Here is a 26,738-nt window from a genome sequence, read left to right on the forward strand (position 1 = left end):
ATACAAGGACCCCCCGCCGCGCGGCAGAAAAGAGAGCTAAATAATTAATGCCCGGAGCTCAGGAAGACAAGGCAGCCAGCAGCGCCGCGCCCCTACGGCCGGCCGGCCCGAGGAGGCCCAGTCAATACACGTATCAAAGCTCCCCGTCTCGTAACGGCACGCGGAAGCCTTTTCTTCTTTAGCGCCCGGGCTCGATAAACGCTAAACGCTAACTCCACGGCTAACGTTTACAAAGCGCCGGCTCATTGCGATTAGCCTGTCTGTTAGCGAGCTACGCGCGGCGCTTCGCCTCGCCCCAGAGCCAGTTACGCGGGTTTTGTAAGCCAGCCGCTGGAGAGGGTCTTATTGCGATACGGCGGTTCGGTTCAGACTTCCCGCTTTCAATCGCACCCCCTGCTGCCTCCGCGGGGTGGGCCTGCCTTACTGTCGCAGTGCTGGCACGCGACTCGCGGTTTCTACCCCCTGGTAAGGGAACACTGGACCAGTACGGCCTCCTCTGGCTGTAAATTTTGAGGCTGTGTTTTTTTAATTAAATGTCGTTAAATGGAGTGGTGCTCGGGAAAATGCTGATTGCGTACATTATATATTGGGCACGTCGGACTACATCGGGGCAAGTTGTGTGGGGATGTGACGCAAGGGGGAGTCGGAGGTCAAAGGTGGAGATTAAGAATTGATTTTCAAGAGAAGCCCAGTTTTGTCCCCCTAGACATATGAGAGTGAGTGAGTCAGTGAGTTTGTGAGCGTGTGAGTGACAGTGAGCGAGCGTGTGAGTGTGCAAGTGTGTGAATTTCTACCAGCAAAGGCTAGGGAGGAGTCAGTAGTCTAGGCTGATGGAATTGTCTCCAGCTCATAAGAAAAGATAAAGGAATTGTCCTTTTTCAATTTGCTTTACTTCTACAGTCACAGCAGACCAATCCCCAGGGGAAACAAGACAAGAGGGCTGAGAAGTATGGCCAAATCCTGACCAAACTGACAGCAGTGCGGCATGATGGTTTAACAATTGAACTTATGACCAGAAGATTTCAGGCTGAATCCCAGGTTAGACACTGTCACGGTACCCCGGCGGGAAAGTGAATTGCTTCAGGAAACATCCAGCGGTACACAGGGATTATGGGTCAAATGAAAATATGAACAGTCACCGCCCATGCAGGAGCTGGCTAAGCACTGTATAGAAAAAATGGCAGTTTGATTTAAATGCGTTGCCGTGGTTTCCGGTGAAATATTCATGGCACGTTCGTGTTATTCATGGTGTTCCCCACAGGCTCTGTCCCATGAAGTCGAAAATACACAGGAAAAATTGAAGTCAGCTAAAAAAAAAATTTTAAAAAAGAAAGAAAGAAATACATAAATAAGCCAGCCGGGTCTTCATATCAGACATGGGGAGAATGACATCTCTCAGCGGACGAGCAAAGTCACAAAAATATAATGACATTTAGCTGCCAAAACAAGAAAGAACAGAGTGACTCATCCAGCGCTTTATCCGTGAAATCAAAGGGTAGGAACCACAAACGGAGAATGGGAATCCTTCCGGGGCTTTCTTTCCTCCTTCAGAAAAACACAGGTTTCTGTTCCTCGGGGAGCACACACACACACACACACACACAGACACACACACACACACCCCCAGCTCTCCTCAGGTCAGTCTGCTCCAGGTGCTTATGCTGGACCTCGTTCTCCGACGATAACATCCAGCTCACCAACCCCCTTAAGTGCTTTTTATGTTTCTGAAAGGCAGAATGCAATCCAAATTGTAATGAATATGTGTTTTAATATCTGCACATAATAAAAACGCTTAGTGCATGATACAGGTGATAATAGCATCTTTCCTAGCACCACGTGCTTGCAAAAATTGCATCCGTCCCTGATAATGTTATTTCTGCCAAGTAATATATTATGGGCGCTATTTGAATGAATGGAACCTCAATTTTGTGCAAACAGAATGTACTAAATCGCAGGCATGTTTTATTAATGCAGGATCCGTTGTATTACAGCTTTTAACTGAAAATAAGCACAGCACTTTAGGAATCAGAAATTCTAGCACACAAACCACTTTGGGTTGCTGTATCTGAACTTATCAGTGCACTGTAGTCAACAGAAACATGCAATGAACTGATATATTAGTCATATATAAAATTGACTAAATACTTTTATAATAATTATAATAACTAACAATGGTAACTTCTCTAATATTTAATGATTTTATGTCAACTTCAGTTGTTTTTGCAAACGTTATGTTAGTTGTGCCTCTGCGTGACTGCCACCCCTCGATAAATATGTGGCCAAAAACAGCCCCTGTAGCCGGCAGAACTCTGAAGCATTAATAGATAATTTCACTCGTGCGATTCTGCGATTTGGCAGCAATCGCACGGAATAGTTACTCAGACTTCAAGCCGAAACGCATTTAACTGGCTCACTTATTATGATGCCGAGAGTGAAAAATAAATAATTATGTGGCATAAATAGATCGCGCATTCAATGAATATTTAGTGTTTTTCACCGAGCCAAAAAATCGTCCTCGCACCAGTATTTATATCCCTCGTATTTCATTATAACTCCGGCGCGTTTAAACAGCCTTTAAATGGGAAAGGATTCCACCCTGCCATTTTTTTTTCCCATCACTGCTTCTGTGATGTCATGACATCTCTGACTGTGGGTTTATGGGAAGGGTTGCTTGGCCTTCGCACACACACACCCCTCTCCCTGACGGAGACCGAACCCCCCACGTTCGGGCGGGTCTCGAGCGAGGGGGAAGAGAGCTGGTGCTGGTGCCCGCCGCTGGTGCCCGCCCAGTGCCAGCGTGGTCTCTCCTCACGTACAGCCTCCCCGTCCCGGTGCCCACCTCCTCCCGCACACACGCCGCTTGGCAAAGGCGAGGGGAGTGTTTAAAAGATTAATCAGAACACATGTCGCTCTGCAGTGCATTTCAATAATAATACAAAAAAAAACGTAGAATCGGCACCATCTGTGAAGACTGGGACAGCGGGCGTGACGGCGGGCGATCGTTTTGGCGGTTAAGATAGCGTATTTTCACGGGGGAAAAAGGTCACCGGGGTCGAGCCGCGGAGTGGTGGAGACGCAGTGGTGGAAGGTGGGGACAGAAGGAAACAGCAGGGCGTCAAAATTTTCCCCGCCGAAATGCACTACGGACACAAAACGCACTGGCATCTCCATTTTTCCGGAACCTTCCGGAGGACCAGCCTTCCTAGTGGCACATCTACAGACAGCGCTAAGGCCCTGGACACAAACCCCCCACCCCTCCCCCCCCCCCCCCCCGCGCTCGGCCGGCAGTCCTTACGTACAGCGTAATGTACGGCCTGTCCGTCTCCACCATTCTTCTTAGTCTCATTATCCGCCCGAGGGAATCGCTCACCGCCGCAGATTTCCCCCGCGGCCACGCCCGGCGCCGCGCTCTTCCGCTGTGAACTGCCCGCGGCGTAATATACGATCGTCTTTAATCACGAGGCCTGCTATGACGAGGTTTTCATACGCCCACAAATCATCATTTTTATCGCATTCAAATCGTTCATCATTCAGTATCGTCATTCAAATTGGTCGCAACGTGCTGTGTCCTAAAATGCACATCACGAATTTAGGAAAGCTCTTTATTTTGCATTTCTGACAGAGCCTGGTAGATTGTAGTTCTTTTTCTGGAGAGCCTATATGTATGCTGTATGTATGCAGGTTTTTCCATTCCACCAAATAACTTAGCTCAGCCGGCCAATTAGCTCTATACACCACTGGCAGTTCACTCATTGAGTAGTAAACAAATTAAAATAAAATGTTGATATTGGGGCGCAATAAAGATTTATCATCCGTGAGTCCTAGGCTAATCAGTAAGAGCAGCTAAAATGACTTCACATAAACGATTCTGCGAATTAAATAATTAAGAGCAGAGATTTGGGCGAGGTCCAGAAATGGGCTCAGTCCTTTTTTGCCAACCCCCTGGAACTTGTGCCAGACCGAAGTTACCTGTTCAGGCGTGTGTGGTGTAGCATACAGACCCAGGACACGTAGAGACAGTGACCACCGCACCACAGCGCTGCACAAATCAGCTTCCACCCAACCCATCCATTGGTTTTGGGGGTTGCGGAATTGATGTCAGTGCAAACGTTCAGGCAATCTCTCAGGAAACCGCGACAAAAAGATTTGGGGGGGGGGGGCTGACCATGGAAATGCTGTGATGGAGTTGCCAGCTCAGAGCCAGCCCTGAAAGGCGCTGGAACAAATTGCGTGAATCCGTCTTGCACGGTGACACGAGGGCCCTGGGTAAGTAACAGGGCCGAAAATCAAATCCCGTGTCCAAACCCTAATAAATACTGCATGCAGGAATAACTGGAAGGCCTCTGCTTCTCATGGAGGCACTCCAGCCCAAATGATATATCAGCCCGTGCGGGATAGACTCATCACATAATAATTTAACCTTTGCTGGGCCGTGGGGGTCAAGGCTGAGCCCGCTTCCTTTCGCTCACAGAGACCTCTGAGGAGAACGAGGCCGGTCTGGAGTCACAATCACAGTTAATCCAGCGTAGGGCAAGGTCATAAAAAGGGCGGCGTTCGGAAAAGCCATTTTAGACATCGAGCCGGGACATCATTCTTCCGGAAAAAGGGGCCGTGATTTACTGGCACGGCTAGTCGTGCCCACGCTTAAGCTCTCTTCCGAAAGTCGCGCTCACCCTCCCCCCCTCGCCCCCCCGCCTTCCGCCTCATTTGGCTTCTTCCGGAAAGAGCCGCCTTCGTACAAGATGATCTCAGCTTGGGGTGGAAGCGGGGTAATGGCTCTGTCCGGACTCACCTCCAGGGTCTTGGACCGGCTGCAGAGAAGCTTCTCGATGTTGCTGGCCGCGTTCTCCACCAGCTGAGCCGCGTCGTTGGGCTCCACGCTGAAGTGCGCCTTCTTGTCTAGAAAGATCTGACAGAGCCAAAGAGACACTTTTAACCGCTGCTGCGCAAGTCAGTTCAGTGCCCAAATATTTATTTTTTACGCATTTTCTCTACAATTGTTCTGTAATCTCCTGGGTGGGGGCAGCCTCTGCGTGAACCAGTATGAGAAAATGAACAAACTGTTGAGAAAAAAATGTAGAATTAAACATCAAAACGCATCGAGTTTGCAAGATGGGATTTGAGGCTGAGAACAGCAGCCAATCCAAAGAGGATGGCATGACTGCACGGGCTAACGGATCTCAGCTTAGCTTAGCTTAGCATCGGCAGGCTGCAGCATCGGGGCAGTGCTCTGTGACACGAGCCACGATTCCTGTAGGAAGCCGGCTTCTGTTACAGATCGCAATTAGGGGGGAGGGGAGCGGGGAGCAGCGAAACGGACTCGGAGGGGTTTCCTGGTCAAATTACCGGCGACACCTCTCCTGATTTACTGAGATCACCCCCCCCCCCACCGAGGGGTGGCCGACAGCCCGGTTATCTGTGGAGCAAAGCTGCGTTTCCACAACCCATTATTATCTGCCGGAGATGAGACACATTCCATGTGTGCGTTTGGTCAAGTGCCAGTTTAACCTTTTGTGTTGTCTCCATATGACATACGCACCCCCACGCGGGTCCACAGGGTCAAAAATGACTCTTGATTGAATTTTAAAACCAAAATCAATATCCTTCACGCAGAAGCAACCTGTCAGTCATCAATAAATTGGTGAGTAGCCTTTTTCCCACTTCACAGTCAAGGGAACATCAAATTTCACGCAGAAAAAAAATAACATTTCGGAGGGGTTTTCAATTTTTGACCCTGCGGACAATGCGAGGGTTCAGCACTGCAGGCCACTCTTGCAGGCCACTCAGGCGAGCAACAGTACCGGCTCTGCTTTTACTGATAACGGTGATTCCTAACACCATTATAGTTGTGTACGTAAGCTGAAGCGAGCATGATGGACTACAATACCCACATGCGCACAAACACAAACATATGGCCGTAACCGCTCTTTTAAGTTTACGCCAGTTGCTCGACTCCACTTTGTGCTGCGCAGCTCGCACGCGGCACAGCAGGACCACTGCTTGTGGCGGTTGTTCGCCGCTCGGTGCTATTATTAGAGGAGAGGCATAGCTCTCTCTGCTGACAGCATTTAGCAGCCTGTGGGAAGGGCTCCCGCAGAGGTAGCCCGAGGAAGCCCGGCTGACTGAAACACACCCCTCCCCCCTGGCGGCGTCCGACTACCGCTGACTCTCGGCCAGTGACACGGCTGAGGTATGACGTTCAAACCTGCCGCCGTAGCAACCGGCTGGCACCGGGGGACGAATGCCTTCACCTCTCAGGAGTCACTCAAGAGCCCAGGCACTCTTTTTGAAATTTTAAGATTTAAAGTTTTTCAAAGATTTAAAACAAAAAAAAAAAAAACTTAAGATGTCACTTCCAAATCTCCCAATTCCATGGTGTCAAATGAACTGTCAAGTTCAGTTGATTTAACCGGAAAATCCCCATAGCACATTGTGAGCAATTTTTTCTAAAACTCATTTGAATTGAATTTCAACTCATTTCCCGAATGAACTGGACAGAAACGGAGCTGAGCCCAGCCCCGATGCATGCTGGGAGAGGAGACGGGACCTGCTGCATGAAAACCCACCTGGGCGAAGCTCTTCACTCCGCTGGCCTTCTCAGCCAGGCCCACCAGATCGTGCTGCATCTGATCCACCCACTCCTTTATTCTGAGAAGAGACAGACAGAGACGCCATCCAATCAGATCGAATGCAGGCAGGAAACGGTCACTCCCCCCTCACAGGAAACGTGACCCCCCCCCCGCCCCCCACCGTCCCCTAACGTTAAAACTCCACCCCCCTTCATCTGTGCTTAGGAGCCTTAGGTTCATCAAGTTTATTTGTTTTAGCTGGCGGCATTTTTCCGGTCAAGGAAGTTGGCATCAGAAACCGAGGTTTAATAAAACTAAGTGGAAAAACATTTGCTGATTGGCTTGACTTGGCTGTGAAGGTGTGGTTCCAGAAGTCAATGCACAAAAATCAATGTGAAGTGAACAAGCAGAGAGACGTTTCAGATAGTTGCTGCAATACATGCAGGACAAGATAATGGATACAGACGGAACTGAAAAATAGATAAACGTCCGTTTGATTTAACTTTTTTTTTTTGTTTTTTTGGCATCTCCCAAAATATGGACCGTAAATTTTAGGAGGTAACTGGACGAGCCACAGGATAAAAGTGGGAAATTGGTACAGCAGCTCTTCTGACTTTGAAGGGCTTTATATCAAAAGACAGCGAGATTAGCTCCAACTTTACGAGCCTTGCTGGCTCAGACATTGCTGTATATCATCAATGCCAAACAATGCCATTTAAAGCCCCTTTTTCACCCGTGCGCCATTTTCTTCTTGTAATAATAATTTCAGAAACTAAAATAGCTTTTTTTCAGAACTGGGAACCGGACAATTATAAATACAGAAACACTGATTTTCCTTCTGTGCACAGAAGCAGACATCGTATATATTAGTTCTCTTGGCATCTACTTATTTGGGCTTTCGGTTTCTTTGTTGTGGGTACAAAATGGGGCAAACAGACATTCCAGTGCCGGTCTATAAATTTAAATTTCACCTCTAAAAATGTAATCCTCACCTGGGTTATATTCAGACCAAAGCCACATTTCAGCCACATTATTCAAAGCCACGTGTCTTGAAAACACTCCATGTTGTGACCACCTGGCTGCACATCTTGAGGTTAATGCCCAGTTAACCTTCGGTGCGTTTATGCAGAGCAGATTTCCTGTTGCCAGGCGTAAGCTGAGACGGAACAGAAATGTTACACCTTACGCTGAAAAATGTTTTACAACTGTTACTTCATCCCGTGTTTCCAACACAAAAGGAGTCGAGCAGTCATTGAATTTCAGGAGAAATGATACAAAAGTAAGAGATGGAAGAAATGTAAAATCTGCCAAAAATGTTTAGTGACAATGACCAAATAAGCTGGGCAGAAGACAGCTTTTAGAAAAAATATGAATAAATAAATAAAATATTAAACCGAAAACAGAGCCCAAGAATGCAAATGGAAGACGAAGACTGAGAATGGCATGTTCATTCAGAGGCTGGGTTATTCAGTCAGTGACCAAAATGCTGAATGCTGTCATCCCTCCCTATCCATTTTTTAAAGATGCCGTTAACATTTTGTGGGCATAAATTATTCACTCCTGATTAATTATTCACTAGTCTGACACTGTAACAGTGATTGTGTAATTAATAGTGAGTTATACGTCTGGAACGGGACCGTAGCACGCCTGCAAAATGTATTAATCTGACACCGGCGGCAGTAGGGTGGGGTTAAACAGACCTTTTCTCGTCAGACCTTTTCTTTTTTTTAGTTAAACACCTGCAACATAAAGGCCATGGCAAGGGGTCCAGCTGAAATATGATCGTTAGTGTAGCGCAAGGCCTGTGCATCCCAGCTGCACCCGCTTTTCATGGTAGCGCATCTGGATTCTGTTCAGTTCTAAATGGATTAGGTCGAATGGTCATTTGAAGTATCTCGACGTCGGTGGCGCTAAGGGCAGGTCATCCGATTGCCCGATTGGCCAATCGGGGAGGACTCTATCCCAAACACCTGGCTTGAGTAAAGCAAAGGTCCTGGAACGCTGGAACTGTCTGAGACGCAAGTGGCGGCAGGGAGATAACGGAGTGCAGTCGTAAGTCAGAGCCTCGCAGTGACCGGGGTCTATTTCTCACGCGTTTGCCAGCTGATGTCTCGCTGCAATTTGTTCCCCTAACCGCAGCGGTGAAGGATGCCATACATAATGTATCGGACCGGCGCCGCCGCCGCGCACGTTTAAAACAGAGGCATTAAAGATGCATGCCCTCGGAAATATAACACGCGCGTGCGGAACGCGGGCCGCATTCTAATGCAATGTCACTCCCCGCTTCACACGGTGGCCGTGATTCGCCGGCTTCCTGCGATGCGTTTGGCTGCCGTGTTAAAGACGCCACGGAGGCAGTCGGGCTTCGGAAACGCCGAGCCGTGACTCCCGGGGAGGGAAGGCCGTAAAGGCTTCTCCGAAAACATCTGCTTCTTCAGTGCACTCGCCATGTACTTGGAACATATAAGTGTTTGGAAATAGCGGGTAAGGTACTGGTGAAACATTCCTGTAGGCTAGATCGTTAAACGAAATTTCCAAATTTCCACGTTAGCAAACTAAATCATAAGTGCAAAAACGTATGAAAGAGGGTTTTATTGATGTTTCTTTTAAAAATTGTTAGTGATTTAGGAGTCACATGACCTCCCACAAAGCAATGCAATGCAGTGTTCCCCTTGTAGGCTGCACCACGCACGGCGTGCAACAGCATGGCAAACTTTAGCCATCAGTTACCGTCACTTATAGCAACAGAGCGGCGCTCTGGGGGAAGTGATGCTATTCTGGGCTGTAGTGGGTGGTTTGCCTGAGACGAGAGTAACCATGTTACTGCAGATGCCCTGGAGCCAGCCTGAGGATGGGCGTATGGATGGGGTAAGTAGGGGACGGTGCCCAAACAGTAGGGTTGTTTGGGTCTTAAATTTTATATTTAAGTGGTCAAAGTGCCATTATTATTATTATTATTATTATTATTATTATTATTATTATTATTATTATTATTATTCATATTAAATTCATAACCAGTGTGCACCACTGGTTGTTTCCCATTGAGGTCCTTCCTGGTCATCAACGCCTTCTCTTAATCACCTAACTGGTGCGATTATAATAAGTGCGTAATACCCTTCATATTGATGCTCATTCAAAGTGGCTATGTTCGCACAGTGTACATTTTACATACTATCCATTTTGCTGTACAGTACACTGGTACAGTAGACAGCCAAAGCAATTTGGGGTTGCAAGTAGTTCAGCACACAGCCAGCTTTTGATCAGATGGGAATGGGGATCATTTGCTCTCTACACCTGGTGCCTCTTAGGAATGTGGATCTGCAGGACCAGTTATGGATGCTACCAATATATAAAAGAAAATCAAGAAAAAACGAAAATATGCATCCAAAATATAAATATATAGTGAATCCAAACAGTTTAAAGAAACATTTAGGCATTTTTGTAAATAAGCTTTAAAAGAGGTAAATTGCATTTTTTTTGTGTAATGACTTCGAAATCCCCAAACTAGCAATGTCAAACACGATTGACAGCGCATCTGTTGCCATCTATAAAACATGAAAGAAAAGCTGTTTTAATTTTCTTCCACCTGTTCCAAATGGGAACATCTGAAAAAAAAAAAACGAGAGTTCAAGGCAGCTTCCTTCTGCGAGAATATTCTAGAAACTGTAGCGGGGGGGGTTTAAAAAAAAAATAAAAATAAATCAAGCACTTAGCGTGAGTGGAGCAGACGGGAGGAAAATATGAGAGTGTTGTGTTGGTAAGATGCAATCTCTGTAAGTGCACATTAAGGGACGGTTAGTAAGCAGCAAACAAACCTGACAGCTCACTCATCCTCAGAAAATATGGCCGCCCGGCCCCTTATTGCATTGGCCTGCATTTTTATCCTGACCGTAAATCTGGCTCTGACGCCACGGCTAGAGCCGTCCTCCAAGGGCACCGTGTCCCGCACGCGGGCTTCTGCACACAAGTCTGGGGGGGTGTGGGGAGGGTGGGGGTGTGGGGAGGGTGGGTGTGGGCAAGCGCCACACCCTACGAAAGGGTCACCCTGAACTACAACGCCATGTCCTGCACCACCAGCCCAAAAAAAAAAAACACGGGTCACGCGCTCTTGCATTGTGTCCCGAGAGGAAAGGATCAATTACCTCTGTGACTGTGTCACCATGGCCTCAGCCAATCCACACATTAGGAGGCAGACGTGCAAAGCTACTGCAGGCAGACCAGCCTTTACGTTCTTAGCGATATTGGCTAGCTTTATTACCGATACAATGGCAATATTGTAGCGGTTGCTCCTGTCATTAATCCGGAAATCAAAATATTTGTTTTCAAAATTACTTACAAGCGTGAATAAAATGCATTTGGATTTGAGCAGGTGCAAATATACTGACTGTATCTGGTACTGTTTTGAATTCAGATACGCGGCACCTGTTGGTAGGGTTTCTGAGATAAAAACATGTTGGAAATGTAAGTTGTTGAGTTCTCTGAAAACTAAAATATGGTGTATTTTGCAGAAAATTCTGCAATGTTAAAAGCTAATGGAGTTGAGTAATGTACTTAATGGCTTCGAGTACATAGGTAGAATCATTATTTTAGAGAGTAACATATGAAACCAGGAGCAATCAAAACGTACAGTTTTTTTTTCGGTTGGCTTTCTGAACGATACATTTTCTTGCCAGCAGCCTCTCATACAGACTGTTATTTTGTCCTCCTCCTTCATATCGAACACTGTTGACTTTCCCACGCTGTATTATTTATCACCATTACAAATAAGTACTTCCATGTTTCCTCATTTCGATGGCATTTCGAGTTGATCAACGCAAAGCGTGATCCTCTTACTGCTCACGTTTTTGATCGGTGATAAAAACGAGCTTGATGAGACATAGCTGCGTGCGGTACTGCCAGTTTGACGGGCCAGTTCATAACTTTGAAGTTTGTATCTCTGGGGTTGTACTGTAAACTTAAAGTGAAAGCCAGCTTCGCAGCGCATTAGTGTACTCTCAGAGTCATGAGATTAAAGAATGTCCCCCTCTCGTATCATTCCCATGGGCTGCCTCAGTTAAAGCTGCCCCCAGTGCAAGGTTACAGATTCCTGACATACAGGTATCAAGCCATTGTTCAGACTTCAGTTCAAACTGATATTCATATATCATTGAATACCATTAGCAACCGGCAAGTTAGTCATTGAAATGAAAAAGGACAATGAATGACAGTTGAATTTGTTGCTTAAATACACCGTGGTTTTATTGAAAGAGGCCAGTCTGTCAGAATTGAGCCAATCCGTGTAGTTTTTTGTAGTGTGAATCAGTGGCTGAAAAAGTAAATACTGTCAAACCCGTCACTGCAGCCTTACAGAGTCTGTCTATTCTAAACAAGCAGACCTGTGCAAACAGCAGTAATTAGGTCTACAGGGAGAGGGGTCCATCTGTAAAACCTGTCCCACAGCACGCTCACACGCCTCAGCTGCCTTCGCCAGGCTCCTGGAGCCTCCCACATCTCGAATACATGCACGTGCACACACACACACACACATACACACGCGCGCACATACACAAACACACACACAAGCAAACACATGCACAACACACACGCCCACACAAACACATGCACATACACACACACCCACCCAAACACACACACACATACACACCCAAACACACACGCCCACACAAACACATGCACATACACACACACCCACACAAGCAAACACACACACACATGCACAACACACACGCCCACACAAACACATGCACATACACACACACCCACCCAAACACACACACACACCTATACACGCACAACACACACACACACACACACACTCACAGAAAACATCCACAGATGTGTTCATCATTCAGTGGCCCCGCTGCAAGTGCACACTGAAGATTTCAGGTCTCACCGGATCCGTGATGGCACAATGCGAAGGGAACATTCGTCATTCGCTGACACGGTTCACTTTCAGTGCGCCCAACAGAAAGAGACTGATGGTGTGTGTGTGCTCTGTTTGCACACACACAAGTACCAAAAATAAACGGCAAACAAGAGCACTGAAAAGGAAAGGGGAGGGGGGATGGTGGGCGGGGGCACATGCATGGAAAACTGTATCCCCCTGCCCTCACCCTCAGGCTCCTGAAGCGAGGCCAGGGTGTCCACCACCCCCCCCCCCCCCCCCCCCCCCCCCCCCCGTCCCGTCCCGTCCCATCCCGTCCCACAGGAGGAGGAGCGAAGCCAAAAGCGTCCCGTGCGCTGGGATAATTTACCGCCGCTTGTCAGGTCCTGGCAGGCGCGATTCATAAAAGCAGCGTGAGGGCTGAGAGGGGTCTGTGCTTCCCCCTCGGTCTCCGCCCGTGTGCCCGCACGGAGTCTGCTGTCTGTTCCCGTGTCTCAATCTGTGTGCCTGCCGGGGGAGCCGCCATTCCCCGTGTCTTCATTTGTCCACCTGGAAGGGGAGCCTCACTTCCTGTGTCTCTGTGAATGTACCTGCAAGGGGCCCCATCGTTTCCTGTGTCTCTGTGAATGTACCTGCAAGGGGCCCCATCATTTCCTGTGTCTCTGCTTGTGTACCTGCAAGGGGCCTCATCATTTCCTGTGTCTCTTTGAATGTACCTGCAAGGGGTCCCTCGTTTTCTGTGTCTCTGCTTAAGTACCTGCAGTTATGTACCGGCCCTTCAGTTCCTGTAACTCTGTGACTGTACCTCTGAGCCTTTTCCTAGACGTGATCAAACAGGGCCTGTGGCTTTACTCCCAGGGTGCTGCAGCTCATGGATGCACAAGACAGACGAGGAAAGTCCCTTCGGGAAACATTTGCCAAAACGCAGCGCCAAAATCTGGGGATGACCTCATAGCCTAATACGCTGAATCACATAACCAGTTATCTCCAGTTCCATCAAGTCACCATCATGCAGGTGTATTTGTGAATAAGGCCTTTCATTTCTTTTTGAGGGCTCTGGAAGACCGAAATGGTTGCAGCCTACATATTTAACCCGACAGTTATGTTGCTGGCGCACTGTCATTTCTCACTGGCTGCCTGCAGCAATAGTTTATATAAGATACATCCCACATGCTTCATAGTAGTTATTATCCTGATTTAGAACACGTAAGCAATCACCTCAACCTGCAGCATTTCTGCCCAGAGGTCAGCCAGGGGGGGTTGGCGCACGTGAACGTGTCGGCACAGTGAGGCTGGCAGGGGCCGTGCATTCCTCCCGCCCAATTACCTCAGTCAGGCAGGGTAACTGCCAAACAGCAGGAAGTGATGAGGCTGGCCTGAGGAGCGATCCGTTCCCAAGGAAACGCACACAAACCTGGCCAACAACGGAATGTCCTCACAACGTTGTTGTTTTTGTCGATGTTATAAAAATACCACTACATGGCGGCAACATTATGAGAACATATTGGGTTAGCTGGGAAAACACATGCGGGACATACCACCCCCCCCCCAACTAAAAGGAGAGCACGGGCTGCAGTATAAGGCCAAGTAAATGAATTTCTTTCATTTAACGTTCCAAGACCAGCATTTCCTGTTCAGTATACTTGGCATGTCTTTGTTTAAACCTAGAATCTGTTCTTCTTCGGAGCCCACCATGTAATGGCAGCAGTGTGATTACAGTGTCATCATATCCTCTGCGCTTTCAGACACGCGCCGTCCTCCACACGCTACAAAATTGCTTGACCCGACCGACGTTTTCCACGAGGAGCCAGGCGGCGTTCCGTCCTCGTGAAAGATCAATACCGAAGCGATTACTGTGTTTTGGCGAGGAGATTGGCTGAGAAAAAGAGTCAAAGGACGTGACTGATAGGTTTTACGTACTTTTCCGTTGAAGCAGAATCAGAGAAGGCTGGTGCGTGCTCCAGTGGAATGAATATGTGCTTTCATCCGACACAGGGAACAAACAGCACGCTGTAGTTTCAGAATATCATATCCTGAGATATTTTCCTGTTATCAAAAGCAGTACTTGACACCATGTTAGCACCAGCCTACACAATTTAATATTGACTGCTAGGCAGAGACACCACATTATTTCCAGGAGGATGCTATTTGCGGAGAGTACAAACCAGGGAGAAGCAGAAACTAAGCAAACTGTACGTGTTGAGGGAAGCTTGCCTTTCATTTTACCACCAAGGCCTACATTTTAAAAAGGTACTACAGTCTGAACTGTGACCGTACCATCGACAAAGGCCATCTCTGATTCTCTGAGAATATGAAACACAGAGAAAAGTGTTTGGGTTTCCGCATGGATGGTCTTTACAAATCAGCTTCCCAAAGGTCATTCAGACAACCAACTGCAACCTTTTGCTGGAGTAATGGGACTTTACTAAAAAAAGCAAACAGTTAAAAGTTGCTTTTAAACAGGACTCTAGGACCTGTGTTTAAAAAAAAAAAACATACACAGCAATAAACTGGAAATACACATCGCCTCAGGCCCCTTATAGATGTAGCACACCCGCATGGAGTGCTCCTGTTCACTGTAGACCATGTGAGGTAAATGATTTCACGGCGTTTAGCGTGTATGATTACTACAGCTTCAGCCGTCTATTAATCAAATACCAATCCGCCATCCGCAAGCGTTATGGGCCCGCCATCCCATAATACTCATTTGCCGCACGGAGGACGAAAAAATAACGGCAGAACGGCACTTTGTCACTCGCCGGGGGTGACATCACACGCTGGGGCTGACTATGAGAAAATCTCAGATCCTGTGAGGATGATCGGTGCTCCAAAAATAAATCAGCCGTGGGGGTGGGGTGGGGCATTCTGATTGGTCTGTGTCTGTATGCCGCGAACCGCAGGGCACACCGGGCTCTTCTTTCTAACGGGCCTTGGCTTCGAGCTCCAAAAGAGGCTAACGGCTAGACGACAGCATTAAATTTACTGAGGCTTCAACACCTGCCCCCTGCTCATCTATTTGCAGGGCGTGTTAAAAAGCAAGCTGGCCCTCATCTCCACTTCCTAAAAAGCAGAGCGGCGCGCGTCACAGCGCTGGCAGAATTTACGGGTCGAGACCACGGAGTTTTGGTGTAAACAATCGGTGTAAAAAATACGCCGGCGTTTAAAATTTCACAATCACGGATCGCAATCCCTTGTGCAATAAGGCAACAGATCGTGGACATGATTTGAGTGAAGTGCTTATTGTGGAGGGAGAAAGAAATATTCCAATATGCCAATTTGCTTTTATTTCCATAAGCATTTATGAACAGCTGTGTAGTGTTTATGAAGGGGTTTCATATGTACACACACAATGTTCTCGCAGTGTTGCTGGAACGTTTTGTCAATGTTACAACATTCCCACTACATGTCAGCAACATTGTGAGAACGTCTTGCGTTAGCTGGGTATCTGTTGCAAAAGGACTATTCATAGAAATGTTACCTAATTACATTATACACACTCTCCTCCTTATTGTAGCAAATGCTAGTGATCGGTTCTGCCTTTCTTAGGCTGGTAATACTGTGCAGTTTATTTGGGAAAAATGAAGGATTGGTGTAAAAGCATGCAAAAAGCTAATTAGCATATACATATTTTAATGGTTTAGCCTCCCCCGCATAGTATTTAATGATGTGGCATTGCTTGAAATAGATCGTCTGTTGGCGCGTCGCTAACGCTGTTTAATAATTATGTGTTTCTCTCATTATTCACAGGCAGGGTGGAAGCTCATTAAACGGAACAAACGCATTATATATTTATATACATATATTGCATTCTCCGTGGCGGTTCACTCAGGCTGGCATTGAAGTCACAACACAACTGCCCATTTTAATCAGCAGTTGTTTTATTATGTGTGCGAGCACACGTGCAAACTGTATAGAATTCACACAACGAAGTCTTCGGGGAAAGCTGCTGAAATGTTGCCGAGATCCACTGCTGTAGCAGTTAGCGCCGTTGAGCCGACCGACAGATCGGACCGCCCGCTGAGAAAATGAAAGAAAGTGTTTTCATAGGACACCTGCGATGCTAAAGCTAAATCACAGTAATGCACCTCCTAATGTACCTCTCCAGCTCCTGCGTCCGTGGCGCTCACAACTGTCCTCAGCGCGGCTCACCAGGCTCCCGGAGAATCTGTTACACCTGCCATTACATGACATTACGTTTGCAAGCTACGTGATTGATGGCTGCTAAACGAACCAGCCCAATAATCAGATCAGTACTAATTTGGACCTCAGGAGAGCATTGTTTTTTTACCTGTCTCAGCTTCTTAAATGGTGCATCTTTGCAGCGACACACTATCTTTAGCTTTCCTCACTGAACAGGTTTCTGGGTAACCGTCCATTTAAACATGGTTTTTTTTAAAGAGCTAAGCTTTAAGGTGAAACTACATTATGGAGCGTTCCTGGGAGTCGCAGTTCAAACAGGTGTTTTGGTATTAACACAGCTTAACGCGCGGGCCGGCTGGATGCTAAAACTCTTGCCACAATTCAAAAACGCTCCGGGTTTGCTGAGAACAGGCTCCATACCGACAGAAACGACCCAGTTTCCAGACCTCATTGGGCCTCCCAGGCCTTGCTATTAGATCTCATTAACAGTGTCGCTTTAGGTACAGGCAGGCGCGGTCTTTCCAAGACACAGATTTGTGTTTTTCCCACCCCTGGAAAGAGAAAGCCTCAATTAAAAAGGGGAATGCCCCCCAAGGGGGTGTCGAACATTTTCAGAGGGAATGAGTAATGGAGCGTGAAGTGGGATGCCGACAGACCTGGTGCTTTTTTTTTTTTTAAACCTAGGGCATCACAGGAGAGTCACCACGGCGACAGAGCAGAAAAAGGGCCTCACCTTTCCGTCCCCTCCCATCTCTCTCGCCCCGTGCCCCGCTGGAGCACCACCCTAAATATATCTGACCACATATACTCCACCCCGCCAACAAAAAACCCAAATTCACCTGCCCCCGATCGCAAACTAAGGCCCAGATTCAATCTCTAAAAGCAACGTGCTTCGTCCTTCGGTGTTGGGTACCCTTGTCCTCATTTTGTCTGTGAACCCTATACTGCCTTTTGTTAAAAATGAGTTTTAGCCAACACCAGATTTACAATGTTGCCCGCACGAAAAAATACTTCGACTGTTGTTAGGGAGGCAGATTTGTCAATACAGTTGATGGATACATCTGTATAAATTCCCATGATGGACCTGCATTGAGGCTCAAACAGAAATGATGCCATGCATCATTTCAAAGTATCGCAGCTTTTTTTATTACAATTTTTCCTTGACCATTTATCTCACCATTGTGCGCTTTGCAGCCTTCTCTATAAATAATTAATTTCAGTGGTTTGACAATGGTTATGAGGCGTACTATGCAATTTACCACACACAGGTCAAGCAGAATCCGCTGCTTCTGCAGTCATCTATATTACAGGCTTTTAGTTGATGAAGTCACTCTCTGACATCACAGTACTTTGGAACTAACTTTATCGGTGTTGTTCTATTTTGGACCGGTTTCCTTTTGTTGAATCGCCAGCCGTTTCCCCCCCCGCGCGTCACGTCACACCCAAGCGATAGCACAGGGCGCGCTGCAGTTAGACTGACCCCGGGCCTAACCCCTCGCGCAGACAGACAGTGCAGCGCGACCCCCCCCCCATCCCCCCCCGGTATAAATAGATAAACACATTTATAACTTCGCGGTAATAAACGACCGATCGCGATCTCTCGCCGGTCTCTCCGGCAGGCGCGGTGGAGTGCTCCTCTCGCGCCCCCTCCCAACGGGGGCGGGGCCATTTCCGAAGCGGAGGGGCCTGCACTTTATCGAACCCGCAGAGCTGTTTAAAACCAGGCTAATGCGCCCCCAAGTATTCGCCGGACCACAAACACCCGCGTCCATTAAGATCGCGATCAGAAATGCGGGGGCCACGTGTATTTTCGGCTAAAAGCTTTTCGCTGGCTCTGACCCCCCTTGACGCACATCCTTTCGCGGGCTCTGAATGGGCTGTAGTGCCTTTCACTCCCGAAGCAAAGCAGGCCCTTTTTAATGTACCGTCAAACGCGCGACTGTTTAATGTCGAATTCAGACGCTAGTTCAAAGGGTTTTTTTATTTATTAATTTTTTTTTTACGTAAAGCACTGTGCACGCAGTGAGAATGCGGGCCTAATTACAAGGGGGAAAAAACTGTCTTCATTAGACGTAGCATAACAAGCGCAGAATCTTAATAATTCTCCGCGCGTGGCCTGCACGTCTCCAGCGATACGAAAAACACTCGACGAAACTCAATTAGAGCTCAAGGTTGGAACACTGTGGGAAAAAAAAAAAACAGATTGGAAAAAAAACTTGTAGCCATCTACAGATGTTTTTTTTTTCTCCTGGGGGAGAGGAAGCAATTCAGCCAGCCACTCAGCGCTCCCCAGGGGTTTACTGGAAAACACAGCGTACGTTTTACTGGGGGGGGGGAGAGAGAAAAGAACAGAAAACGTCTGTGCGGCTCGTATAGAAGCACAGAAACAAAAACATTTAACCCTTTCAAGAGCAGATTTTCCTTGGAATATTTTTTCAGAATTGTAAGTCAGTGTTCTGGAACCCCATTGCTTTTAGAGCACCAGGATTGAACCCTTCATGGTGTATAACATTACAAATATGTGATTAGAATGTTCTTAACTGAACACTCGAATGCTCACGTATGTAGCAGTCCCTGCATCAGCGTTAGAATGTTCAGTTAAGAACATTCTAATCGCATATCTGCGATCTTATACACCTTAACGGGTTAAATCCTGATGTTCTAAAAAGAAAAGTGAAAGCACCCATATAAGACTTTTTTTTTTTTTTTTTTTTTAAGTAAATTCCTCTCAAGTAGTAGTTTTCGAAGCCTTTCTTTAAAAAAAGACTGTTGGATTTGTAAGTAACCCCCAAATTAATAACCAAACAGCATTCCCTTTAAGCATACCAGATAGGAGAACATTTCATAACATCTGTTACAGCAGACGCGAGGAAGCTGGAGAGGTTTTTCACAAATATTTCACTTTGATACATGTTTCACGGAAGGAGGCAGGGAATGGCAGTGGGCACTATCCTTTCATTAAACTGCTTTATTAAGCAGATCAATATTCCAGGCAGCAGTTTAATGGAGCACCGCACGCACTACGCATGTGCACGGCTTTGTGTTTCCCTAGTTACACGGCACAGCCCAGCCCAGGGGTTCAGACTGCCTGTTATCCTGCCGCCATCCGGAAAAGCAGGAAAACCCAAAAACCGGACTGTACCCTCCCCATGTACTGTGCCAGACCTGCCTCCGTTCAGCCTATCACAGCCGAGCAGGTCACCGACCTGCTCACAGGCTATTGATGTTCGGGGTTCGGGCTTTCGCGCCTACGCTATCGTCACCACGCCTCTTTTTTTTTAAGGCCGCATGTCTGGATTGGTATTTGAGGCCTCCCGGATTGACCAATCAAATCTGCCTTTCATTCACTTTCACATGATCTCTCTCGAATCGAACGAGGGCAAATGCACGATGGAGACCGAGCAGCCAAGAGCAACAGACCTATTATGAAGATAGAAATTCAGTTTAAGATGCCTGGGTAAAAAAAGGGTCAATATTGTTAGCTGCGGGGGTGGTATTACTGGATACAGCTGCCTGCCGTAAACATGCTAATGGCCCATGCAAGGCTTTGATCCTGTGTGCACCGTGTATCAGAGCCAAAGCCAAGTCTCCACAGAAACACGCTCACCTCAGAGTCAGTCCCATCACAGGAGAGAGGGGAAATCTGTGGCAGGACTATTAGGAGCCTCGGAATGGCACCCAACTGCGCGCACCAACATCCGCAGCCAGATACAGTGCGTACTCCGTGCCACGTTTTACTGAGGACACCTTTTTACAGTTGCTGAACCCAATTTCCCTGGACAGCGTAACAGGAACAATTCCGCCCGGCTTTATTTTCTACCCAAACGCACGGACACCGTCTCCCGCCGTGGGTTTACTGGGAGGATTTAATTAACCTTTTGGATTTATTATTTTCACCTGATTTCATACAGAACGGGGTGGGTTTTTTTTTTTTCATTTTACCGCCCAGATTCAATCAACGTTCGTCCTCAGCTTTTGACAAATAACATTATTGCTTCCCCTGCACGCACGGTCGTTAAGATCGCTTTGGGATCCTGCCAAGCCGACTCCAGAATTTAATTATGAGACGAAGTTAAGGACGAATTTCGCCCGAGTCCAGGCCTTTGTGTCCTTGAGAGGGGCGTGGCGGTGTTTACATCAGCCCATCGGCGTCCGTGAGCTCGCAGCGAAGGCAAGGCTAATCCACACCGCTGCATGATGGCGGGGCATTAAAAAGGAATCGTGTTCATACTGAGGGAAACGAGCACTTTGATCCTGAGGGACGCGAATGAGGATATGAAACCTAGAATTTAAACGACCATCGGCGCCCATTGTCCAATAGTGGATCGGGCCATTGGCAGCCGAAAGATTGCGTGTCTTTTCGGTCGTTAAATGTACCGCTGCTCTTATTAAATGATTAAGGGGTGTTCCCTAGAATCATGGCCAAAACTCTAATCTGGCTGAGTCTTATTCTTTGGTTGAACTGGTTAGATTTTTGATCCAAGATGGCTGATAGTATGTGTGTTTGTTGACAAAGAAAAGCCAGTTAGGATAACAGCACCGGTTTGAATGCTCGCTCTGTGCTCGACTGAACTGGTCTAAGACAATAGCGCTCAGTCGTAGGCCTCCTCACGGGAGTCCCCAGTCGACCCCCGGCTGTCTCCGTGGCGACACCATGCCCCTCCCCTATCGCAGCTGTCAGAGCTTCCTCCTCCCCCCCCTGCCCTGGAGTGAAATTGAGTGAGTGGGACTTTCCAGCAATGCTAGCTAGCAGAGCCTGCCATTAGGCCCCGTGGTTCTGCTGTCAGGGATACCGGCAGCGAGCTCCCTCACCACAGGATCCTAACAAGAACATTCATCAGGAGCCTCTCTCAGCAGCAGGCCCATTAAGAACAAAAAAAAAACCCTGCCAAGAACAACATAATGAACCAAGGTTTATCCAGCAGTCAGTCTACATTGTTTTTTTTATTTGGGGACTTCCTGGAAGGGAGGGGCAATGAGTCGCCCATCCGGAAGCTTCTGTATCATAAAAAAAAAAAAGTAATCACAGCGCTGAACTGCATAGTCGCGCCGCCTGTAAGCTAATCGCTGGGAGTCTCAGAAGAGCTAACTGCCGAGTCCTGACATAAGAACCGTCAACACAATTAGCAAATGTGATCTCAGCTTGCGATCCCCATCAACATCTCCAAGATGGAGTTATTTTTATACAGCGCATGCTTTGTATTCTAAATGCGGAGGTTGATGGGAACATGAGCGGGTGATGCACAGCTACACACACTCTCTTTTTTCTTTCTTATATCCACTTCATATATGCTTAAGGCCACCGAGAATTGTTCTGTGATCCATTTAACTTGCCGTTCACTGTGCATCTGTAACCATGAAAGTAAATGGTTACTCTAGATAGAAATACACTTTGAGACCGTTTGAAAATGGACGGCCAGGACAGAGTTTATTTGGTGGGATGGGACAAGACAGCGCGCTGGCCTCATCATCGTTCCCCCCTAAAACCTGACGAGCGAATGCTTCTTACGTTATTCATTTTTTCGCCCGGGGTTTTGTCTGTCGAGCAACTGCCGCGGGCGTGTTTCTGATTCCCGTTGCCAGGCGCCTGGAGAAGACTGTCCTGCTCCGCTTCACCTTGGCGGGAGAGGAGGAGCAGGGGCCCTGACCAGCCGGACGCCAAGCTCCCGCGGAAACAAAGGCTTTGTCGAGGGCACAGCCATCCCAAGCCAGGTCCAACAACCCCCCCCCCCCCCACCCCCTCTCCATCGCTCTCAGTGTGGACAGAACCCTCAGTGCTGCCAAACACCAGAGGGCACGGCGGAAGAAGAGCATCATGGGTAAGTGGCCTTTTTTTCCTTACTGTAGGAGTGGTTGGGCTGTCAGGTGACGTGACAGGTGGCATGGCAACTAACGAGATCGAGAGGCAAGTGGCTGCAGGAACGGGGGGGAAATAAAGCCTCAAATATACGTTTTTGCTTTTCCTACAGCAAAAGGAGTTTGGGGGCCAGGTTGTGATGTCTGCTTTGAGTTTTTGATTTCCTGATGCTAATCAGCTGCTCCGCCCAGCGAGACTGCGAGCACTGGACCCGACCTGGTCCCACCTCTCTCCTTCATCCCCCTCGCCGAACACTGATCCCAGCACACGGCGCGTAAAACATGGATCAATCAGCAAATGAGATTAAAGCCAAGCCGCGTACGGGCACAGAGGCTGAGAGCCTCGCAGTGTAGAGAGAGGCAGACAGAGTGAATGAGGGAGACAGAGAGGACAGGCAGCACACAAACACCCTACAAGGCCCGGTGTATAGCAGCAACACGGAAAGCTTTTAAAACCCTTTGAAGAGCAGGGTTTTTAGCAATGCTTTTTTTTTTTATAAATTCAGTCAGTCAGGGTTCTAGAACTCCATCACTTTCAGTTTTCACTGAGGGGTGTAGGGGGGCGGGGGCGAGAGAATAGAACAGAAAACCTCTGTGTGGCTCCTACGGACAAGCACAGAAACAAAAACATTTAACCCTCTGAAGAGTAGAATTTTTTGGAATGCTTTTTCAAAAGCATCTTCTCGCTGAATGAAGAGTGCAGTAAGAGATGGTTAGCCAGCACTACACAATAATTAAGCAACCTGTCAGTAACCCGGTCTCTTATTTGGCACCGACTACTAGAATTAAGAGCGTACACCTCAGTGAGCGACCACTTTCCCTCCCATATTCTCCCACCACGAGCGCAGCCCTCCTGGCTGCGCCTGCCAGATGTCCTGTTATAGATACATTGATTTGACATACAATACGTCTCCATCAGACGCTGCCGTGATCTGGCTCGGTGCAGCAGAGCCCTTTTGTTAGTCTGGTTCCAGCACAGTGCCGGTACAGCTCCGTATCTTATCTGGTGGAACTGAATACAGAACACCACTGGGCTTTGCCTGCTTGAGGCTTCATTATATTCCCCACACAATACCCACACGACCTCCTATCCAAGTCTGCTGTCACAACTGATAGAATTCTTTCCAGAGGTCCCGTACTTTTCATTACACAAATGGAATTCCCTGTGTGGCGAGGGACCGAAGCGATGGGAGTTAGGCAGTTTTATTTCTTTTCCGGATGCCTTTTCTTGTCACTGAAAGATTACACAGTGCACGCATCTTTTCCTGAGAAATGATGTTGTTAAGACACTTCCGTTTGCGCCACACACCAGCTACTTCTAAAATTTCATTTCAAGTCAGTGTTCAGAAAAGAGCCAGAGAGGGCCAGACATAAAAACTGAGTGTGTGTGTGTGTGTGTGTGTTGTGCATCTTCAAAGTAGTGTTTTTTTTTTTGTTTTTTTGCTACAACTAACAAAATTGACAACTATGGAAAATTGAAAGCACAGAAATGTTCAAGAATCCAGTTCAGTGATTATTCTAAATGTCAAAGCTTTTGAATGAAACGTGATATGTTCCCTAGAATTGTGGTGTAAATTGTAGAACCACAGAGCCATTTTCCCCGTTAAAATGCTGACAATGTCATTGATGTTCGACTTGTTGATCTAATATGTAATTAATATAACTGCCTACGGCTGAATTACTACACAAAGTATTCCATAACAAAGTTATAGCGCCCTTACATATGTAGCACGCAGTTAAGTGTCTTTGCGTGAAATGGAAAGTAAGTCAAACGCGTAAAAGTCTTACTGTACACAATGCGTAAAAGCGGGACGTCAATTGGAAACTAAGTCTTTCCCATCACACTGTAATCGTAGATCCACTAAAAAATAGGCAAGACACCTGGACTCCGGAGGCTGCCTGAAACTATTAATTTATTCAGTTAATTTAACAGACAACATTATATCGGCCAAGGAAGCAAGTGCAACAGTAACAAGCGCACAGTTACATTAAAATGGAACACGGACAGCATTTTATCCTTTTATCTTAAATCAATTTTAATGCGAAACATAATCTATAGCAAATAAACAAATAAGTCATAGGTATACATTTGTTATGAATTAAATTAAACCATGCACGAGAGAGGTCTGGAGGGGGTGGGTCTTCAGAAGGGGTGGGGGGGCCTGAGTGACAGCTGCCCCGACCAGGTCTGCTGTCCTGTCAGCGCGACTTAAAACTGCTGTCGGGAAACTTCGGGACAATAACGCACTGAACACCCAAACTAGCAAAAACCGTTTGGACACACGCAATCGTTACATTTATGGTTGCAGTAACGAAATAAAAAATATTAACAAACGTTAATGTACAGACGTATACACGGGTCTGAGCAAAACATATTTGTTAATCAGGCTCAGTGTGAATAAGCGGCGTCCGCTGGATGACGGAGCATATTGTATAACCTGTAGCCTACGGCGTCGCCGAAACAAAGCCCCGTAAAAGTTGCCTCCCTATGTTGTGATAACTAATTGCATCCAACGCGATCCACATAAATCAAAGCCTTCTTTCACAGTTACGAATAGCCCCAAATCCTTTCCTTGCAATGCATTTTTATTTTACGCAATAACTTGCGTTATGCGGTTAGTGAAATGGATTGGCAACACAAATGATTCATCAGTACTATCAAATCTTTTTAAGTGGCATATTCAGTGGATAGCGTTTCGTAACGCCGACACTGCATCTTTAGCATTTTTAGAAATATTCCGCAAAGCGATGTCATACGCCACCGGGCTGTTTCCGTGTAATATCACTACTTTTCCATTGTGTAACATTCGCACGCCATGTAGGCTAAGCTCAACCGTGTCGTTGACAAACAGCTGGTAGCCGCATGCTGGCTTCCAACTACTGAGGTTGCATCCGCGCTACTTACATGAGTGGTGAGGAGAACAGCGCTGAGGAGAAACTGTTAAACGCCGAGAGAAGTAAGACCAACGCTACTGATGTATCCATGGTCGGGCTGATTTTCCCGACACACACAATACGTGCCGATCCGGAGTGAGACGCGAGAGAGGCAGCAAGCGCGCGGCTGCTCCTACAGTGACACTTTGCCAGATAACAGTCTGGTACCCTGCTAGCTAATCTGATCAGCCGCCATGAAGGCCACTTTGAAAATATCTCTCCTGGTTTATTTCTTATAGAGCTTTTATTTGTTTTTACGCGCGTGCCAGTTCGCCGTTATATCTCCAAAAACTGGACGCAATCTTTATGATAGGCAAGGATGTTCTCCTGGTCTCCCTGTCTGCAATGGGAAGCTCGTGTCAGACCCCCACTAGATCAATTTGCAAGAGTTCCCCACCCCCGCCTGACGATCGTACCGTGCCTTCCATACAAGGAGGAGGAGGACTCTTCCAACTGTGGAGCGGGCTGATACAACCGCCGGCTTTCATCAGATAAAGCGCAGATTTAACTTATGCAAACGCACTAGCAAACTTGGGACTTTAAAATGCAAGCTGTGATTTAAATATCTGACTGATCATGAGAGTATACCTGCGATCAAAATTCAGAATTTATTTTTTGGGAAATGCGTCTCACAAAAGCTCATTCTTCTAGGGAACAAAATCGTATTTTTACTTGCCATGTTCTATACTGTTTAGTGACATGCTTTGTAGTTTTAAAGTTTTTTTTTTGTTTGTTTTTTTTTTCTTTTTTGAGAGAAAGAGAGAACCAAAGCTATAAATCAGCTACAGGTAATTATTATAACTTTAGGAGATGCTTTTATGCAATTTCATGATCCTAGAATTACACACATTTGTTACATTTGTCCATATTTTGCATATACGTTAAGCAAAGTAATCAAAAACTATTAAATGTCTTAGCTATTCCCAATGAACCCATCAAATATTGAGTATATTTAGGCTTATTTAGGCCTAAATATACTCATCAGGACTATACCATACTTACCTGAAAAGGGAATAAAACAATTTTTAGGAAAAATAATGATGGAACAAATGGATGTCTTTCTTGCTTTGAAATGAGGACAGAAATAAGTCAGCTTGACTCTCTCTTTCCTCTCCTATCATTCACACATTTGTGCTTTGTATTCTGCGAAGATTCTCATCCACGCTTGTGAAATATTAGCGGTGTCAGGACAAAGGCTCAACTTGCGCTCTGGAATAGGCAACCACTGATAAAAAAAAATTTCCACACCAATAAAATGTGACAGTGTGCCTCCTCGCAGTAAAAAAAAAGATGTCACTCTAAAACAATATCTTCAATCTGGCTCATAAACTACACAAAGAACAAAAACACACCTC

At 46.8% G+C, this 26,738-nt stretch overlaps 1 protein-coding gene across 2 annotated transcripts in view; it reads right to left on the bottom strand.

Annotated features, from left to right (window-relative positions):
• The window catches only part of LOC118219259 (voltage-dependent calcium channel subunit alpha-2/delta-1-like), a 100,458-nt gene extending 74,564 nt beyond the window's left edge, over positions 1–25,894 (bottom strand). For both annotated transcript variants that reach the window (XM_035402280.1, XM_035402279.1), the window contains exons 1-3: positions 25,355–25,894; positions 6,567–6,648; positions 4,793–4,909 (exon numbers count right to left, since the gene is read on the bottom strand). In XM_035402280.1, coding sequence (XP_035258171.1) covers positions 4,793–4,909; positions 6,567–6,648; positions 25,355–25,434 — 279 coding nt within the window. In that variant the 5' untranslated portion in view covers positions 25,435–25,894. The remainder of the gene's footprint in view (positions 1–4,792; positions 4,910–6,566; positions 6,649–25,354) is intronic.
• Positions 25,895–26,738: the final 844 nt, after the last annotated feature.

Source organism: Anguilla anguilla, chromosome 19 (genome assembly GCF_013347855.1).
Source record: "Anguilla anguilla isolate fAngAng1 chromosome 19, fAngAng1.pri, whole genome shotgun sequence".
Classification (NCBI taxonomy): Eukaryota; Metazoa; Chordata; class Actinopteri; order Anguilliformes; family Anguillidae; genus Anguilla; species Anguilla anguilla.